We start from the raw sequence: 20,269 nt of genomic DNA, 5'->3' as shown, positions 1-20,269 counted from the left end.
GAGGCTTGGGGCACAGGCAGCTCCTCATCCCATTTGTCTGGGAGTCCTGTGCCCACTAAGCTTGGGTGCCATGGGCTTGGACCAGTGGGCCTGCAGAAAGAGAAGGGGGGTCAGCAGGGTCTGGAGCTATGGCAGCAGGTGCTGCCAGGAGCCCGGCCTGTCCCATCCTGGGAACAGGGTGGGGAAGGCAGGCTGCCTGCAGCCAGCACCCAGCAGCCCACTGACCCCAGGGAAGCAAGTGGGGATGGGGGGCTTGGCTAGAAACTGCTTGGGCCCAGGCGTGCCTGGCTTACTTACCATGGTCCTTCAACACCTGTGCATGCCCAACCCCTGATCTGAGGCCAAGCAGTGCACAAGCCCCAGGTACAGAGGATCTTACTTCAGAAATGTTATAAACTGTCACAAACAGCTTCTTTCTCACGGCTCTGCAGGCCCTGCAGCTGCATGCAAGGGAGAGGCCACCGTTGACAGCTGGGGATGTGGCTTCAAGGTCACCACCACCTACGAAAGGGGCCCTGCGGATATGCTGGCTCTGTCAGAGGAGGATCCAGGACAGGACCCTCTCCTGGACCAGCTGGTGATGGCACCAGAGGACTGTCTGATAGACGCATGGGCCTGGTGGGTGGAGGACATTGTTCGGCAGGACAGGTGTCAGGCAGAGGACCTGGCCTGCCATGAGAGGTGGTGGGTGGAGGATGCATGGGACCAAGCAAACTGGGAGTTCAGGGTGCAGCCTCTGGACATGGATTGTGAGTGCATGGAGGCCCTACGGGAGCAGAGTCCAGTTGTGGACAGGACAGTGGAGGCCATGAAGGACAACTGCCAGGTGCTGGACACTGTGCTGGCCCTGGCAATTGCCTTCATAACACCTGCTTCTTGGCCCCCAATCCTAGTCCCACCTGCCCCCTGGCACCTGCCCGCCACCCAGCAGCAGACCCACCCCCATGGGTATGGGTGGAAGTCAACCACTGTCTCCATGGGTCAGAAGCCCCTGCCCTCGCCCACACCCTGGGTCCCCCACCACCCAGCCTCCCTGCCTGGGCCCAGGCCTGCTCCATGTGGGTGCAGATCCAGAGCTGCCTGCAGCAGGGCCAGGACTGCATGCCAATTGTGCTGGCCCTGAACACTGGCTGCTGAAGGGGAAGCCACCCGCACCAGGTGACCACTGGCGGCCATCACCCCTGGACAAGCCCCCTGCTGCCAGGCTCACTGTTCCATGTGCTCTTGTGGGTGAATGGCCAGAGGCTGGGATGCTGGTCACCTGTCCCCAGGCTTTACCCTGTAGGTGCCCAGGAGGGCGCGCACACACAACCACAGCACTTCACTTGTAAATAGTTTGCATGGGGAAGAGGATGTTGTATTAGTGGTAGGTGGGGTGCGTGATGGAGGGGCTCTGTCGTTGGAGAGGAAGAGGGAACAGGCTGTGTTGTTGGGGAAGGAAGGGTGGAGGAGGGGTCTTTGTTATGAGGGAATAAAGTGTTTTTCTGAGAAGTGTCTGCAGTGAGTGTGGTGCTGGGGGTGGGCAGTGGGGCAGGGTGTCTGTGGGTGGATGTCCAGGTGAGCTACAGTAGAGAGTGCAGGAGGAGGTGGTTGGGCAGCACCTCTTGCACCCAGTGCCCTGGTCCCTGCTGGCAGTTGTGCGGCTTGCCTGGGGCCGTGGTGGCAGGGGCCTGCTGAGACCAGCAGGGCCAGCACTGTGGCCAGGAGACCAGAGCACTAGGTTTTGCTGCCAGGGGCAGGGGCTGGAGCAGCCATGACACAGGGAGGCAGAGGCTGCAGCGAGAAAGCCTCCATGTACTGACTCTGGCCTCTGCACACTGCTTCTGGACAGAAAACTGGCTGGCCCTGGTACAGGGAGCAGAGATGCCTTTAAAAATGGCTGCCAGCTGCTGGCAGGTGGAGCCTGAGCCTCGAGCTTCCTCTGGTGGAAGCAGGAACTCATTGCAGGGCTCCAGGAAGATGCAGCAGTTTGCTGCCAGGAGCAGCAATTCTTCTCCCATGTCTCTGCATGTGTAGATGCCTGTCTGCGAGCGTTTATTCGCAAGTACCCTGATCCTGGATCAAATGCATGTGTAGACATGCCCAGTTACATCAGTATTAAATTGGAATAAACTTGAATTGGCTTAAACAGAGTCACCAAAACAACACAACAGAATTTGGCTGCATAACTCTCTAAACTCTAACATCAGGGGTTGGTATTTAATTTCAGAAAGCAAGATTGAAAAGTGTAATTCTAAATACTGGGGTTCAGACAAACTTGCTTATTTGTCTTGTATTGTGCCAGTGAAATGGAACATCTTTTCTGTTATTTAGTGAGCATTGGTGAACTGCTATAATTCACCAGCATAATAGCTTCAAAACAGAGAGGATTCAAGAAGCAAATGTTCCAGTCACACAAACACAAATCTTTTTAATTATTACCTGCCTTTTAATATGTTATCTGTCTACTGGAAGGAGCTAAATCTGCTCTTTATCTTGCTGTTTACTAGAATGTAGCACTGTTCTGCATATCAATACTGTTTCATCATGCTGCATTAGTACAGAACAAAAAAACAAAAATAATGGAAACATGACAATTTCTAGGAAAAGGCATGTATTTAAAAAGTCAGTACCCTTTTTTCAGTATCCAATCTGAAATGAGTCTAGCAGACAGGAACACAACAACAGGGATGTTTTCTCAGTATCTGTTTAGGAGAGAACATTGCAGTTTGACTTTTCTGTGTATATTCACAAGACACTGCCATACCACTCCTCCACCCCCTGTGCTACAGTTTTCAAGATGATCTGTAAAACTGTAAATTTTAAACAATATGCTTAAGACTTCACCAAAGAATCAAAGCACTTTTTTCTAGGCCTCAACATTTTAGGTAAATACATTTCAAAATAAAATATTTTTAAAGTTCTCTTTCACTTACTGATTCAAGGATAGAGACTGCATTTCCTGGTTTGTCTAAATAACTGATAGCAGACCAGATTCCGTAGTGCTGCATTATTTGGTCTAAGAAAGATCTCTGTGCAAGCATCTACCATTCAATTAGTGCAGCGTGATAAACCCTAGAGCAGTTCACACTGAACTTAACAGCTTCCAGGCACAGCATCTACATGTGCGCCCAGGACCACAGCAGTTTGAACCAGAGCAGAGCAGCCTTGGGCTGGCAGCAGGCTGAAGGGGGTCAGCCCCAGAGTCTGAGTTGTGGCATCACGCAGTGGAGGGCCTGGCTGGGGCACAAGAGTGTCCAAAGAGTGAAGCTGTATGGCTAGGAAGCAGGCAGAGATCTGGCCCCCTGCTGCCTGGGCTGACCAGGTGCAGTTTATGTCCAGGTCAGCATTTACATGTGCATTTAAGCACAGTTATTTTTGCCGCCATAAGGTAGTACTATCCTTGACATTACTATCTTATGGCAGCGAAAACTAGTTTGCTGCAGTCTAATAGCATTGAATGTGTAGACTGTGACACTTTACACCACAGCAAATTAGTCTACTGTGCAGTTAAGCGCATGTGTAGACACACCATATGAGATCCATTTACATGCACAGTACCCACCCACCCCCATTATGTAAGGTGGGGGAGTCTAACAAAATGTAACTAACAGTACAGTGCTAAAAGAAAATGGAAAAAGAGGTACATACATTTGCATGTAGTAGAGCAAAAAGACCCCCCTTCTCTAGTATACCAATATCTTAGCTTATTTCTTGATGGATTTTCTTGCACATTATCTGCATTTGACTTACTACTCCAGGTACAGCAATAGGCCACTTTTTGAAGTTGCTTTTAATAATAAAAAATGGAGTGAAAGTTGTACAAATTTTGCACTTGTGAGGCCTGATTCTCCCTTCACTCTACTTAAAATATGGAATAGTTCCACTGATGTCCAGGGAATTATAGCAGCATCAATCCAATGTAAGTGGTAGAAGAAACAGGCTTTCAGAATCTACAGGGAACAAACAAATTACCTCTCCAATATGCTTTGTATTATTTAGCCTCTGGGAAAGTTCTGGGCTCACTCTTAAATCTAGTTCATTCACATAGAGTTTTATTCTACTCCTATACCTTGCTAGAGGGTTTTCTGAATTCCAGGGGCTTTAGCATTAAGGTCAAATATAACTTGTGGAGTAAGATTTAGGGCACAGTAATTTTCCCTTGTTTATCAAGCCACTTTACAATTCAGTAGTAATTTTGAAATACTATTTTTTCATTTTTTGCTTCAGTTGATCCTGCTTATATGATCTCCCACTTTTCAAATCTATGTCTATCAGTATTAATTACACCAGTACCTTTAATACATCTGGGCTGTGGTTGAGATTTTCAAAGGAAAAATATCCAAATTCCCTAAGACCACTTTGAAACTCAGCCCATGTAGGCAAAAATTGCATTTACTATCAATGACCTATATTCAGCTTATACCTCTATCTATCAACCACTGTCACACAAGAACGAATTTGACACACAAGCATTTTAATGTTGGTGTTGCAAAGTTTATTTTCCTGTCTTGGTTATTTTACAGCTTACTATATACATGCTTCATTAAATACGTGGATTTGACTTATAGTGATACTTTCTCTTGCAGTTAAACTCAAGCTTTAACAAAAAAATATATATCTAAAAAAACTCCTACCAGACTTAGCTTTTCTATCATTTTAAGTATGTATAATGCATCCATATGTATTTTTAAAATGTTATGGACACAGTGTACAGGGTACAAACTGCTAGTGCACCATTCGTTAGTGGCACGCCAATATATCAGTGCCATATTGGATCAACAGCGATAAAAGGAAAATTAACATTATTGGCTATTGGCTTTTTTTGCTGGTGTAGCTGATAACATACTGATAAATATAATATGTCTTCTGGTCGGGACCCCTAGATGTCGCGTGCATGTGCACAGCCGCATGCATGCACCAGCCAGGAATGCAGCCGGGCAGCATAGAGAGGTGCCCTGCAAGTGAGTTTGTAGAGGGGAAGAGTAAGAGGGTAAGAGTCATGGGGGGGAAGGGCATGGGAGCTCAGATCAAGGCCACATGGTGAGGGTGGAAGTGGAGCTAGGGCTTGGGCAGGGCGGTGAGTGGGATGGAGCTGCAGGTGGCTCATCCAGGGAATCAATGTCCCGGCACTTTAAAATGGGGGCGGGGGCACTTGAACTAAAGCTCATCGAATGAGCCACACCATTTTTAACTGGAGCAGAGGGGTGAGGACAGAGGCGGGCTGCCCGCTATGGGCTCGGGGCTCTTGCCCTGCTGCCCTTGCCCCAGAAGCCACATGCTGGCCGTGTTGCACTCCCTACGCATCCAGTGGCAGCGGTAAGCTGTACCTCTGGATACTGGATGGGCAGGGGATGCAGTGTAGCCAACACGTGGCTCCCAGGACAAAGGCAGCAGGGCCAAGAGCCCTGAGCCCACAGTGGGCAGCCTTCCTCCACCCTTGTCCTGCTCAGCTCCGCTCCAGTTAAAAGTGTCCTGGCACTTAAAAATGGTGGCAGCAGCACTCAACATAATTTTTAAGCACCTAGATGCTGATCCCCTGGATGAGCCACCTGTGGCTCCATCCTGCTCCTCGCCTCGGCCCCAGGGTCCCATTCACTGCCCTGCCCCAGCTCCAGCCCCTGCCCCTATCCCTGCCCCTGCCCCACTTCCTCACCATGGGGGCCTTGATCTGCATCCATGCCCTTTCCCCTCCACAGACTTACCTGCAGAGAGCTGCTCTGCATGCTGTCTGGCTGCATTCCTATAAATCAGTTATCAGATCAGTATTGACCGATACGCCTGGTGAATAATCGGCTCTCAGTTTTGGCCACGAAAATCTTTATTGGTGCATGCCTACCATTCATTGTAAACATACAGATCGGGTTTTCTAGTTAAATTAAGAAATGGAATCTGATTGCTTCTCATTTTTGCCACATTTACACAAGTTAAATTCCTTTGATTTCCATGGTCATTCTGTGAATTTCAGGGGGAAAAAATAATGTATTGGGCATGTCTACACATCGCCATACAGTGATGGTGCTATGGTGCCATGCTTTAGTACTTCCATTTGGAAGCATGGCACAGTCTGGGCAGTTACTGCACTGTGTGCATGGTGCACAGTTAGATTTCACTGCTGCGTCACCATAGCAGTGCATTATATTGGTGAGAGTGCACCATTGCGGCGACGTAGCTGGCAATCACATGTAGACCCACATGATTGTTACATTGCAGTAGTACACCATACGGCGACATAGTGTGTCACCACAGGGTGATGTGTAGACACACCCATTGTTTCTCAGTTCCAATCACCCTACTAAAGATTTGTTAAGGCAGCATAATTAAATTAGTTTCCCTAAATTATGAATAATGTTAAAAAGAACATTTTAGAGTTAAAAAATAATAGCCATTTGCACATCTATTTTTCATTTACGAGGGGAATCCTAGCCTTGCATATTTTCCTCTATCTTAAATGGATTGTACTGAATGCTGCAAGCAGTCTTCGAGTTTATGCCATGCAGAAAAAAAAATGCTTGGTAAAAGAGCTCCCTCTACAGGTTCTATATTAAATATTTTAGCACTCGACCATTCATAATGGGAGGCAAATTCCATGTAACCAATGAATTTAGCTGGACAAATGTTAACAGGCATATTTACCTGTTTAAATAGCAGAGGGTGGGAGAGACACCCTAAGGAAAGAAAAATTTCTAAAATACACACTGTCCAAGCTTTGAAAAATCAGTAATGAGGCAAATTATAAATAATATTATACTTTCATATGTAATCTGAAAAAGTATTATTTGAAATAATTTTATTACATCAAAAACAGAGATGGGAGAAAGCTTTCTACATCATACAACAAAATGTTTAACCTCAGTATGAAATGATTTCTGAAGAGCTTTATGAAATATGGAATACATTTGTGTGCTAACAGGTTATTAGTTTGTAAGTTTAAAACAACAGGAAGTCATTTTGATCTGTATATGGATGAAAAAGAGAAATTTTTGCAATGCATTTAAGATTTTGAATACAGATTGTGAAATACAATTAAGTCAGATTATTTTTTCTTTTGCAACCACATTTTAATATTCAAGTTGAAATGCTGTTTAGTATGGACCACATCTTAATAGAGAGTCTTATGAGCTAAGGGCAGTATCCTGTTTCCCTTTGTGCATCATAATAGCGAGTTTCTGGAAGAAGCAGAAGAATCTCTTCCCTAGATTTGCAAATGACATACCTCTTTATACAATATGCTGCTGGCTTTTTTTGCTACAAAAGATACAGTTTGCTCATATTTTGAATAATTCAGTTTATGGTCTACTTTAACTCCCAGGTTGTTTTCTGCACTACTGCAAACTAGCCAGTCATTCCCCAGTTTTTATTTGTGCATGCAGTTATCTTGTCCCAGGTGCAGTACTTTGCACTTGGCCTTGTTTAATTTCATCTGGTTGTTTGTGAACCTTTTTCTAGTCTAACTGTCCACATCTACAAGTACTAAATGACCGCACAGTAACATCGGTTACTGTGCAGTACCTTCCCCGCATGGTTTTTTTCCACTGCTACTGTGCAGTAGTGACAAACTATTGTTCAATAATTTGTCTGTGCAGTAGTATCATTTCATAGTTAGTGCCTGGCGATGCTTCTGTACCATAGCAACAAGCTATGGCACAGTAGTTGCTCATGTAGATGCTCCCATTAGGTCATTCTGGATCCTAGCTCTACTCTCCAGTGTGTCTACAACTCAACCCTACTTGGTGTCATCCGCAAATTTGCTAAGTGTGCACTCAGCCCCACCATCCAAGTCATTAATGAAGATATTTAAAAAAAACAAAAACCAAGACAGACCTCTGGTAAACCCCACTTGATACCTCCCAACTTGACACCAACCCACTGAGGGCTACTTATTGAGTGTGATGGTCTAACCAGTATCCACTTTACAGTACTTTTGTCTAGGCTGGATTTTCTTACCTTGTTAATGAAAATGTCATAGGAGAGAGTATCAAAAGCCTTGCTAAAGTCAAGGCTTATTACATCCACTGCTCTCCCCACATCCACAGGGCCTGTCACCTTATCGAAGAAAATCAGGCATGACTTGCTCTAGGTGAATACGTGCTCCTGTTACTGATCACCTTATTCTCCCCTTTGTACTTCACAGTAGATTTCTTGAGGACCTGCTACTTGATTTTTCTAGGTATCAAGGTCAGACTGACCTAGTTCCCTAGAATCTTCCTTTTTTAGTTTTTTAAAAAAGATGGGCACTATATCTGCCATTTTCCAATCATCTGGCACCTCACCTGACCTCCACAAGTTCTCAAAGAAGATAACCAGTGGCTCCTAAATTACATCGATCAATTCCTTCAGTACCCTAGGGTGCATCCCATCTGGCCCCGCTGACTTAAAATCATCTAGCTTCTCTAAGTAATACTTATCTTGTTCTGCTGCTCTAGGCTGTTTGTCTCCTTTCCTGTCTTTCTTGCCAACTCTGCTCATCATCTGGTAGCTGCCCCCATTTGTGAAGACTGAAGCTGAAAAAGGAATTAAATACTTCAGATTTTTGTGCGTCATCCATAACTAAGTTGCCTTCTGCGTTCCATATGAAACCTATACCTTTCTTGGGCTTACTCTTTTTTTTGACATACTTGTAGAATCTACTTTTTATTGCCTTTTTATTCCCTTGCCAATCATGCTGTGGCCTTCCTAATTTTCTCTCTACATGCCCATGCAATGCTTTTATACTCTTTGCTAGTAATATGAACAAGTTTCCACATTTTATAGGCTTCCTTCTTGCATTTCAGCTCATCAGAGAGACTCCTGTCTTGCCAGGCTGGTCTCCTGTTGCACTTCCCATTATTTCATTGCTCATGATATCTTGTTCCTGCACCCATAGAAGGCCCTCCTCAAAGTACAGCCAGCAATCCTGGACTCCTTTTCCCCTCGGACTTGTGTCTCAGGGGGGACCTGCCTGCCAGTTCCCCGAGTTTGCTGAAGTCTGCTTTTCTGAAGTCCAGTGTCTATTCTGCTGCTTCCTTCCCTCTTTTTAAGATCTTGAACTCTGTTTTTCAATGTGATTTAGCTATAGCTATATAGAGGTAGCTATCTTAGCTATAGATGCTACAGTGGCCACATTCTACTGTGTGTAGCTCCACTTACAACACACGTTCTCACAATATTATCCATTATATTTTCATAGATTCATAGATGTTGGAGGCTGGAAGGTATCTCTCGAGATCATCAGGTCCAGCCCCTCTGTGCTTGGGCAGGAAGACTGCTGGGGTACTTCAGAGGGCTTCCTTCAGAGAGAACATAACTAAGCCAGAAGCTATAACATTACAAGTAATGAAGATATTTAAAATCTTCATTACAAGCAGTCAGTAAGGCTAACTGCACCTTGTCGTGCATCTACAGATGCATCACAAGCAGGTCCAGGGAGGTGATCCTTCCGCTCTATGCAGCATTAGTCAGGCCACAGTTGGAGTACTGCGTCCAGTTCTAGGCGCCGCACTTCAAGAGTGATGTGGCTAGCATTGAGAGGGTCCAGAGGAGAGCCACTCACATGTTCAAGGGGCAGTGGGGCAGGCCCTACAAAGAGAGGCTAAAGGGCTTGAACCTATTCAGCCTCCACAAGAGAAGTCTGAGGGGATCTGGTGGCTGTTTACAAACTCATGGTGGGGGGGACCAGTGGGAACTGGGGGAGGCTCTGTTCCCCTGGGCACCACCCAGGGTTACTAGGAATAAAGGCCACTTTACAGTTAGGGCTGCCAAGCTCCAGAATGGACTCCCAAGGGAGGTGGTGCTCTCTCCTACTTTGGGGGTCTTCAGGAGGAGGCTAGACAGATATTTGGCTGAGGTGTTATAATCCCAGCACCCGTTCCTACCCAGGGCAGCAAATCAGCCCTGATAATTTGTTTAGGTCCCTTCCTACCCTAAGTACTATGATACTATGATTAAGTACTGGTAGTTAAAATTTATGCGGGAATAGTTAAAATTCTTAAGACTTCTTTTCCCATTTAAAGAAATAGTAATTCAATGGATCATTATTCATTAATACAAAAGCATTTTTTTACCTTTATCCACAGTTTTAAAAATCAGTTTTAAATAATCAGTATTATGAAGATTACAGTCTGTACCTATCCTCTTTTTGCAGAAGGTATTACACTCCTCATGACATGACTACAAACATATGGTAAAAGATAATTACCAACTGTACACTAAAGAGAACTTTGAAGCAAAGTATAATGAACAAGTCATGAAACTGGGGTATCAGGCTTAAAAAAGAACATTTTGTACAAGCTGGAATATGAAAGTCAGATTTTCAGTTCTAATATGTATTTTCCGCTCTGGTCAATGGAAGCTACATATATGCATTTGAGAGCCGTATTTGGTAGAAATCTTGCAGAATCCTTATAGGTATGATTGTTAATTAACAGGCCAATATGAGCTGGTCAGCGTGGGTCATGGTCTGGAAATGTAAGTTTTAATGTAGAAGTTTGGGGCCAAATTATATTCTTGCAGGTCAGTGCTGAAACACTGATTCACATTCTTATAATTAAGAACAGAATTTGCTTCATAGTCCAACTATATATGTTAAATATTCTTCAAGAGATGAGATTGTGTAGAAAGTATCATTCATTTCTTTGCATCTTGTTGCTTGTCTCCAAATATTTTTGCACTGCTCAGTACTTTGGACATTTAAAATCAAACACATGACAGATTTGTAAGATCCAAAAATGTCATTTAAGTCTTAAATAATTATATTTTCTAATTTTGCTTGCAGCTGGTGATTATACAGAATGCCTCTGAGAAATTACACTATTTTCTTGTCAACAATTGCTGCTTCTTTACTTGTCACAATTGTTAACAACTTTTGCTTACCAGAATGAATAAGACCAGTTTAATCAATCTCTTCCCTTCATAGAAATGAAATACATTTATGAAAAATATAATATTTTTATCCTGTTCCAGTTTCCTCATTTTTTTTATGACAGACATAAATTAAGTGAAACACACTGATCAGTGTAAATAGTTCCCATAGTAGCCATGACTCCTTCCCCTCCCCCCGCAAAAAAAATCCCTGTAGGTACAGTGCTTCTCTTACTTATTTGGACTTCGGAATGAAATCAGTAGACAAATTGGATGTCAAAAATCCTTTCATCTAAAATAGTAGCAATGAAGGATCATTTATCAACAGTGACTTTTGTAAACTTTTTGCTAGTTCATAATTTTGTTCAGTTGGGAAAGTCAGCAGGGATGACCCTGCAAAATAACATTATGAATCTGCATCATGTGATACATGGTATAGTGAAAAATTAAAGTACATGCCAATCTATGAGTGCCAATCCAGGGGTGGGCAAAATATGGCCTGCAGGCCACATCTAGCCTGCCAGGCCATTCTGTCGAGCCTGTGGGGCCCTTAAAAAATTCAGAAAATATTTGTGTGTGTAGGGAAGAACTTTGTGTATGTAGGGAGGGGCTGTGTGTGTTCGTAGGGTGAGTCCTACATGCACACCCCACCATATGCATGCACCCACACACCCCCTCGCACTGCCTTACACATGGACCCCACACCCCCTCACACAGCTCGGCCACCCTCCCACCAAATATCTTCCCACAAACCCCCTACCCAAATGCGTAAATATATGATTTCTGAGTCTCTTTAAATGAAAGTAGAAATCACTACATGTAAAAGTCTATGTGTTGTATGTTGTATCAGAGGGATAATAGGTCACATAATAATTAAGTCTTATGTCCTGTATATAAGAAGAAAACAACCCACAATCACTGTGTACCTATCCTGTTTTTGGTTAGGTCTACAGTCCCTAACCTGTTTCTGAGGCTACTGGCAGATATTAAAATAATGGTGCAATGGGACCAGAAGACTTTTATGCCCCATTCCAAGCATTACACCTTCTACCATACACATCTAGCATGACAGGAGGTGCAGTGTTTGAGATGGGTCATAAAATATTTTAATCCTAGTTGCACCACTGCAGAACTGCCCCCAGGCCAATCCTATGGGCTCTGGGGCTTTCTGGTACCAATGCTGATTGTTGGCATCAGCCCCAGATCTAGCTCCAATCCTAGGTCAACATCAACAAATAGACTCAGAGCTGTCCAGGACTGGGGCTGACTTTGAAGTGCCTGCCAGATCCAGGACAGCCCCCAGCCATATTCCAGCTGAATGTCAGCTTCAGGATAGTGGGGCATATCATATGTTCAATTTATGGCACTATAAAAAACAACCACAAAGATGTTCCACATATTCATGGAATATCTTTATGGCTGGCTTGCCATTTTATGGCACTATAAATTTGATGTGTGTGGTATATTATTATTTATGGCACAACTAACATGTTATTCATGCAATAAATGCAACAAGTGCCAGGGACCTGATGGGCCACACTTTACAACAGATTGACAGATAAGAACTGTCTTCCTTTCTACCCTCTCAATCTAGTGCAGGTTCCAACCCTTCGATATTTTCTACTACTACTTCTTTTGTCCTTTTCCCTTTGTGTTTCTTTTTTCCTTAATTATGGTTTTCTTGTTTTGTGGCTTCTACTGCTTGTTCCACATTCACCAGAAAGCTATGTGCTCCCTAATGTGGGAGCAGCTCCACAGGACTGGGCCACATGTGGAATTGCAGTTGTGGGAACCTGCAGCTGGCATCCAGACATGTAGCTCTATATGTATGTAGAGGCAAAAATGGATGGTAATTAACTTTCAACATCCAGGTGTCACTTGCTGTTTTCCATTCCTATACTGGTGTTTCTATCATCACTGCTGTTCTCCTTTCCCTGTGTATTCTATGGACCAGTTCTGACATCTCCAGAGTACAATCTGTCCCCCAGGCTGGAAAAAACTTGAGTCATGAAGTATTCAGGGCAAGATATTTAAAATCTCTATAACAAAATGGTGATGGTGCACTTCCAGATTTTGGCAGAGGAATGAAAAGATTAAAGTTAAACAGGACAATATATGATAGGTATTCATATCCCCCTTTTGGGACCAGAAGTATTTCAGAGTGCTTATCAAGTCTGACATACTGAAAAATGAGAAACAGGCATTGTTTAATTAACTGCAAAAACAAAGGCCTTTTTAGACTGTAAACTGTAGGGAGAAGAAACCTTGTTTTCTGTGGAGTATCTACATGGTTTTGGAGCTTCCCTAGTAGTGGATATCATACACTAATTTGTAACAGTAACAAACCTCTAGAAGAGGTTTATAATCAAAGATCCTCCAGGATAACAAAAATCATGTCACCATAATGGGTTTGACCATGCTTGGTCTTGTATGTGGGCCCTGGGTACAGAGTGTGCAAGAAGGTCCTGCTGATTCCTTGTCCCTCAACACAGCAACCAAGTACAATTGTAGTTAGAGAGCACGTATTCTATGTGAATCTACCACTGTCTAAGTTACTCTTCCCTTCAAGTGCATGGAGAGCAAAGGAATGCTCAGATTTCTCAAGCCTAGAAGCTGTCAAAAAGGGTGCAGAGGAGAAAATAGGGGCCGTGCTTCTCTCTGTTCTTAGACAAAGTTAATGACATAATGAACAAAACTACCAAAGTCCTTAAGAAGATAATAACTTTGTGATTGTGGCATGAAGGGAAATGCAAAATTTATCATCCCTTGAAGTCTGTTTTAATACACACTTTGTAGATGACTAGGGAGGGGGAAAAGTCAGTAAAATACAGCTCTGTAATGCCTAGCCCAAGTTTATAAAGAATAAAAAACAGTTTTTAAATAAACTAAAAACCTGATTTTTGTAGATTGTACATCAAATAGGTAATGACTGTATATTTTAAGTAATTATGTTTTCCTCTTTCTTATTTCAGCCCAGAAGATGGTGAGATTCACCCTGAAATCTGTAGACTATACATCCAGTTGCAGTGTTGCTTAGAAATGTACACAACAGAGATGCTTAAATCTGTATGTCTGCTAGGATCCCTTCAGTTTCACCGGAAAGGTACTGACCTATACAACTACACCACATGCATTAGCATTATTTTCAAAACTAATCTCTCTTTGTAATTGTTCTTAGAAGTACATATGGTATGTATGGCACCAAATTCTTGAATCATCTGTACTACAAAAGAGCATAATCAGCTTATTTGACCCAGATGGGAAGGTTTAGGCCTTGGTACCAATAAACAAGGTAGACCATACATTTACTGGAATAAATAGACTAGAATAGAAAACTCTGAAAATAATCGATTCAAGAGTTTTAGAACACAACTTTTTTATATTCATTTGTCTGCTTGAGCTGTTCTAGTGCTTTATGAGAGTTGCAAGTAGAGTGTCTCACATCTGCACTTTCCTCCCTGCACTGGTCTTCTTGGCTAGACTACCCTCCGATCACACAACATGGTCAGAGGATGACTGTATGATATCAATTCAACTAGAAGACATCACAGGAAAAGTAGTCCAGCCAAGGAATGTGGTCTATAGTAAAGGTTGCTTAACACTTTCTACTGTTGTTTGTCTTATAACCACCACCATTTTAATACGGGGGAGTGGGGGAGTTTGATGCCTGCCTCAGGATTTTATTTTGTCTTGTCTTAACATGTCTGTAAAAATTAATTTTATTCCCATGAGCTAAGTTTGGAAAAGTTACCATATTTCTATGTAAGAAATATTTTTATTACATTTTTGAAGAGCGTTTATCACTTCTATTCTTTGGTTTATGGATCTGAAATTTGGTAGGGTGAGAACACTTGGGAACAGTTAGGTACTTTTTGGTCTCACCAGATTTTTTTCTTTTTTCTTCTCTTCCCAGATTTAGTCAAATTATAAGCTTCTCAAAAATTAATTTGCATATTCAGTAGAATTTCAGAGGCTTTCTGCACAGATCACCATGTATTCAATTTATGCTGAATGTTCTGAGGCCCACACAACCCTGAACTGTAGTTTCCAAAAGCTTATTTGGGCCATGTTCACTTTCTTCCGGAAGAGTTGCAAAAATAGCCACTTTAAGAGAAAAAAATAACCTGGAAATAGCCAGGGTTAAATCACTCCCAGGAGAATTTATCCTGAGAGAATGAATGTCTGTACACATTCTTCTGAGAGAAGCCACAGCAGTGTCCTCCAGCACCACGGGGCACTTTGTTCCTACACTACTCCATGGAAGGCAATCTGGGTCAGCCAGTCAGGGCAGAGCTGCCCTGTGTACTGCTGCCATCTATCTCCAGACAGACAGCAGGCTGCAGGGCATGGTGAGATATGTGCACAGGACAGTCCCCCTGGCTGTGCAGAATCAGCCCTGCAAGCTGTCTGCTTTTTAGGGGCTCAACATTCAAATGTCTGTTCAGGTGTCCCTAGGTAAGCTTTTCTACCTGGAGAACAAACCAAGAGAATTCTCATGTGTACACAGCTTCACAAACTCCTTCCTACTACAGACTACATATTAACTGCTAACACAGCACTATTCCTGTCTACTTCTTTATTTGCTGGGCAGTGACCCATGAAAAAATCTTTTGGCTGATTGGTGTTCATTATTAGGTTCACTTCACATTCCATATTCTTGAACAACACCTCACAACTGCTACAGGAAATAGTCAACTGAGAAATTTCTGGCAGAACCCTGTCTCCAATGAGACACACTCATCTCATCCAAGGCTACATTGCTTTTCAGGCTCCTTGTATCAAATCTGTGTGTGAGACTGTGGTGCCTCATCTACTAGATACACTTCTTTTGCAGAGTCAGGATTAGAATATTAGAAGCTGGATTCTTAGTTTTCAACTCTGTCCACTGACAGCATGTGGGTTCTGACCTCCCTATATATAGAGAATAAAAACGTGTTGATGTAGCAGTTGCTCCTTTAGTTTAAGTGACAGCGCTCTTTTGAAATGTACGCATCCATTTCTGAGTCTTTGATAGTTGTATCTACCAGTATCATAAAATCTAGGAGAGAACCAGTCATCAAAATTTTCACTCCCTTGAACGCAGTGACTACAAAAAGGTATGTGGTGGTTCAGGACAAACATTTGGTTGGTCATACTAACAAGGCTTATTGCCATATTGATTCTTTGATATTCTTGTTTACATTAGGCCACTAGTGCATGATTGCAGCTCAAATGCAAAATAAATGAACCTGGGAAGATTTCAGGAAGTTTTTCTTTCTTAAAACATATACTGCTACATTTTCAGAAATGATAAATCTTGTATGCTACATGAAGCATCCCTCCTTAGTGAAAATTAATTTTTCCTGTAAAATGAGTTTAATAGGTAATTTCACATTTGTTCAGCCATCCACTGAAAGTAAAGTGTAGAGTTTGACTGTTCATGTAGCCTGGCAGATTATCAGAGGTTATTGGTTAATTAAGACCATACTTAGGCTAGTTAAGCTACATTTTCTCTTGATAATACTCCCTCAGATTATACTAACATTCATTTTAAAGGAAAGACAAAAAAAATCCAGTTTTATTAGCATTTTTAATGAACACTTGATAATTGGTGTCATACAGAGAGGTCCCCAAATGGATAGACTGCCTCTAATTACATGACATAATTAACGGTGGAGTTCCTTTTTTCACTTCAAGAATTAGATTTGTGATTGGTGAACAGAGTTTATTTTAGTAATGTAGATTTGCATAAAAACATCTGCACTCAGATAATGATAACTAAATCTCCTCATGGGCTAGGGACAGACATTCAAAAAGCCCAAGTCTGAATTGATTCAATCTTTACAGGTTAGTCGAACCTTAGTAAGCTGAACCAGCTCGAAACTGGAGAGACATTCTGTCTGGACTGAGGAAACTCAGGCACATAGGCAGTGGCTCAGGCTAGAAGCCGGGGAGGGGGTGCTAGAGCAGGCCTCCCTTCCTTTCTGCACAGAGCTGAGCTGAAGGGGGCATGGCCAGGCCATAGCAGGACTCTTTCATTAGGGAGGTCTGCCTGCACAGTCCCAGGCTTTTCCCAGCTGGCTGCTCAAGGGTTGGGAGTGTTGCAAGCCCCCAGCTAGCACTCTGAGGCAAGGGGGATGGGGTGCAGTGCATGTATCTGTTGATGATACAGAGCTTTCCAATCTCCCTCCCTGCTTCGTCATACTGTCTGTAGCAAACTGACAGGCAAGCAAGCCAGCTGGGTGCTGATAGTGATAACAGTTTTTATCACCTGATTAACAAAACAATGGCCTTTCTCCATTACTTCAAACTTCTTAAACAGCTTACCAGCTGACATGTTGATTAGCTCCAAACAGCCCTAAGCAGTCTCTGTTCTGTCTGCCTGCCCCAGTGAAATTGGAGAGACACACACCCCCATCACCTCTTGGCTTAGCTAGCATACCACATGCCTAGGGTCTGTGGGGCTGGGGTGCGTGCTGTGGGAGATGGGAGGGACGGAGGGTGGGGAATTTCTTGCTTGAGCAGTGAGGGTGGGGTAGGGCAGGAGGAAGCCAGGAAGACCTTGCTGTGTCTGCAGTCTCTGCTGGAGCCTTACACAGCATTAACTAGCATACCACATGCTGGTTATGGTCCATGCTGTGGGAGAGAGAAGGAAGGGATCCCTGCTTAAGCAGGGAGTGATGAGGGGACGGGGGAAGGAGGGTATGGGGAAGCCAGCAGACCCTGCTGTGCCTGCAAGTCTGTGCTGGAGCTCTGGCCAGGGAGCAGAGGGGAGGGGCCAGCCCTGCTGTGAAGCACAGAGCTCTGCCCAGCTCAGACAGCATGCTGGGATGCTGGGGGACTCTGATTTAAACTTAAACCAGCAAGGGGTCTGGGATAGACCTTGCATAAACTGGATTGACCCAAATCTGTTAAGGCTGATGCTACATTCAACCAGGTTTATCTGAAACCAGTTTCAGCCATTTTCAAACTGATTTATGTGCTTTGAACATCTGTTCTGTTACAGGTTTAAACCAGTTTCTGATCACTTAAACCGGTTTATGTGTAATGTCTGCCCCTAGCCATGTAGTTTGTACACTGATACTTAGCTGAGTAAGAAATGGATGAGCTCCTGAGACTAAAAGCAAGCTATTCCAATTTCCCACACCAGAAGAAGAACCACAGACACTTTGAATTAAAGCAGTAATGCAGCTGTGGTATACCAAGATATCAGTGGTTACCAAGCAAGTTGTGGTTTTTTTTTAATGTAATTGAAAGATTGTGTTGCACATCCCAGCAGCTGTAATTGATAATAGTTTATTTGGGAGATTTACCAGCCTAGAGTGATTAGGATAGTAGAAATATCCAACCTACTCTTTAGTAATGCTTATTTGTTTAAAGTCACCTTTTTACCAAGTTTTAACCATATTAGTTTTAAGACTGCACAATTATGTCCTATTATGGGGGTGGGGCATGATAGCTTTAAGGGATCAATTTTATCATGTACAGACTTGGTGGTAGCCACAATAATTTAGCTCCAAACATCTAGAGCAATTAGTGGATGAAGTTTTATTAAATAAACATGATACAGTTTTACCAAGTGGAGGTGAATAAATCAGGATTTTGGTACTGAGCAAAAATATATATTTTTATATATGGAATATTTCTTCCTCATCCTAAATTCTAAGGGCATTGTGCAAAGGTGTGATTTACCTCAGTTTTAAAGGCAGAGAAAATTACAGCATGATACAGAAACAGCTTCCCATTGCCATACATCATCTCAGTGGTTGATCTGGAAACAAGACCCGATTTTCACAATTCCCAGTCCTTGGTATGCAGCACTACCAGAAGAGAGATTCTTCTGTGGTTATAATCCTTTTACCTCAGATGCTTAAATATATTTAACATACATCCTATTTGCTGAAAGTTTTAAATATCCATTTCTATGTGCATGTGGTAGCCCATATGGAGGTAGGCCCTTATTAAAAACCTTTAAGTTTAATCCAAATACAGACTATCAATCCTTCACTCCCCTTAATTATTGCCCTTAAAAGTTTCCTTAATTCTCACCACTCACAGTAGAAGAGAGAAAAGGGACAGATTTACAGACTGACTTTTTATTGTCACATGCTAAAAGTACTTCAGTGCCTATCTAGCTACTCACAACAGTACAATATAAATTCTCACCTATACCAGCTGGGGAGACACAAGACAAAGGTGGCAGGAAGACTAGCTGCAGGTCTTGGATTTGTGGAGTTGTTCCATTTTCCCTTCAGTCTATACCCTATATCTATAGATGGCTTGCTGTAATATTCTAAATAACATTCTTGGATTAGTATTATTCAAATTCTTATGTTTCCCTGAAACTTTTGAAATGGAGCTATAACAATTCTTTTATGCACTTAGAAGAGGTCAGTTAGTCAATTAGCAGTGACAGTGAAAGTTACAATTTTGGAAGGGATGATTTCTTTTACCTGATCAAGTGGCATATCCAGTCGGGATGTGATGGCAGTTTAAGATGTGGCTGGGTTACAACTTAAGATGTGATTAACTGGTTAATCACATCTTTAATGTTTCTACAATCTGACCACAGACATAACTATTACAACAAAGCTACAACTAAAATATTTAGTTACATAATCACTGCTATTTAAATTAAAGCTATATTTGGATTAATTTATTTAAGGCCTTTTATCGTGTCTTCTTGCAGGTGTTTTGCTCTGTTTAATTTGACATGGTTTAGCTGGGTATATTAACTGCTTGCTTTCTTTTGCTGAACAAGCTAATTGTCACAACTACAAAGGCTCACTGTCTGGTCACTCAGGGCACCTATACATGAGTGTGGAGGCTGCTCCAATGCGCTGGAATTCTAGTGTGTCAGAACAGACTTGATTAATCACATCTGCTGGAGTGTGGCAATTACTGTGTCTCATGTATCAGCATCCCCGTGCTTAAAAATGGCAGCGAGGGTACTTGAACTAAAGCTTGTCAAATGAGATTCAGTTCAAGCACCCCCATTGCCATTTTTAAGTGTGGGGGCGCTGATACACAAGATGCAGCAATACTTTAATTAGAGCGACTCTCAGAGCCACTCTGATTAAAGCTCCACTCCCTCACCCCCAAAGCACATGTAAAAGTGCCTTCAGAAACAGGCTTTGGGACCTCCTATTTGAGCCACTTCTGTAGCTTGGCATAGGCCCCTTGGAAGTGTCCAAGACTGACAACCATCAATTATACATTTCCACCTTTCCATATTGAGTTAACAAGAACACACTGGGCGCATCTACATGAGACCTTTACTGCGCAGTTGACTAATTAGCTATGCAGTAAACGTCTCGGCATCTACATGTGCACCCCTGTTGGACCAAAGTGAACTAATTTACTCCACAGCAGGATAGTAAATACAAGTACTGTCCCACTAAAGAGTAAAAAACTCCACAGGAGCGCATATGTAAATACTGCCCTGGCCGGCTGGGGCACGAGGGGGCTTCAG

The 20,269-nt window shown here is 42.8% G+C and overlaps 1 protein-coding gene across 3 annotated transcripts in view; it reads left to right on the top strand.

Moving 5' to 3' along the window:
- The window catches only part of RGS7BP (regulator of G-protein signaling 7 binding protein), a 119,901-nt gene that overhangs the window by 46,114 nt on the left and 53,518 nt on the right, over nt 1–20,269 (top strand). For all 3 annotated transcript variants that reach the window (XM_019517800.1, XM_019517798.1, XM_019517799.1), the window contains one exon: nt 13,791–13,921. In XM_019517800.1, coding sequence (XP_019373345.1) covers nt 13,791–13,921 — 131 coding nt within the window. The remainder of the gene's footprint in view (nt 1–13,790; nt 13,922–20,269) is intronic.

The sequence above is a fragment of the Gavialis gangeticus genome, unplaced genomic scaffold (assembly GCF_001723915.1).
Source record: "Gavialis gangeticus isolate Ggan-Ray unplaced genomic scaffold, GavGan_comp1, whole genome shotgun sequence".
NCBI lineage: Eukaryota > Metazoa > Chordata > Crocodylia > Gavialidae > Gavialis > Gavialis gangeticus.
This window is presented reverse-complemented; position numbering and strand designations above follow the sequence as displayed.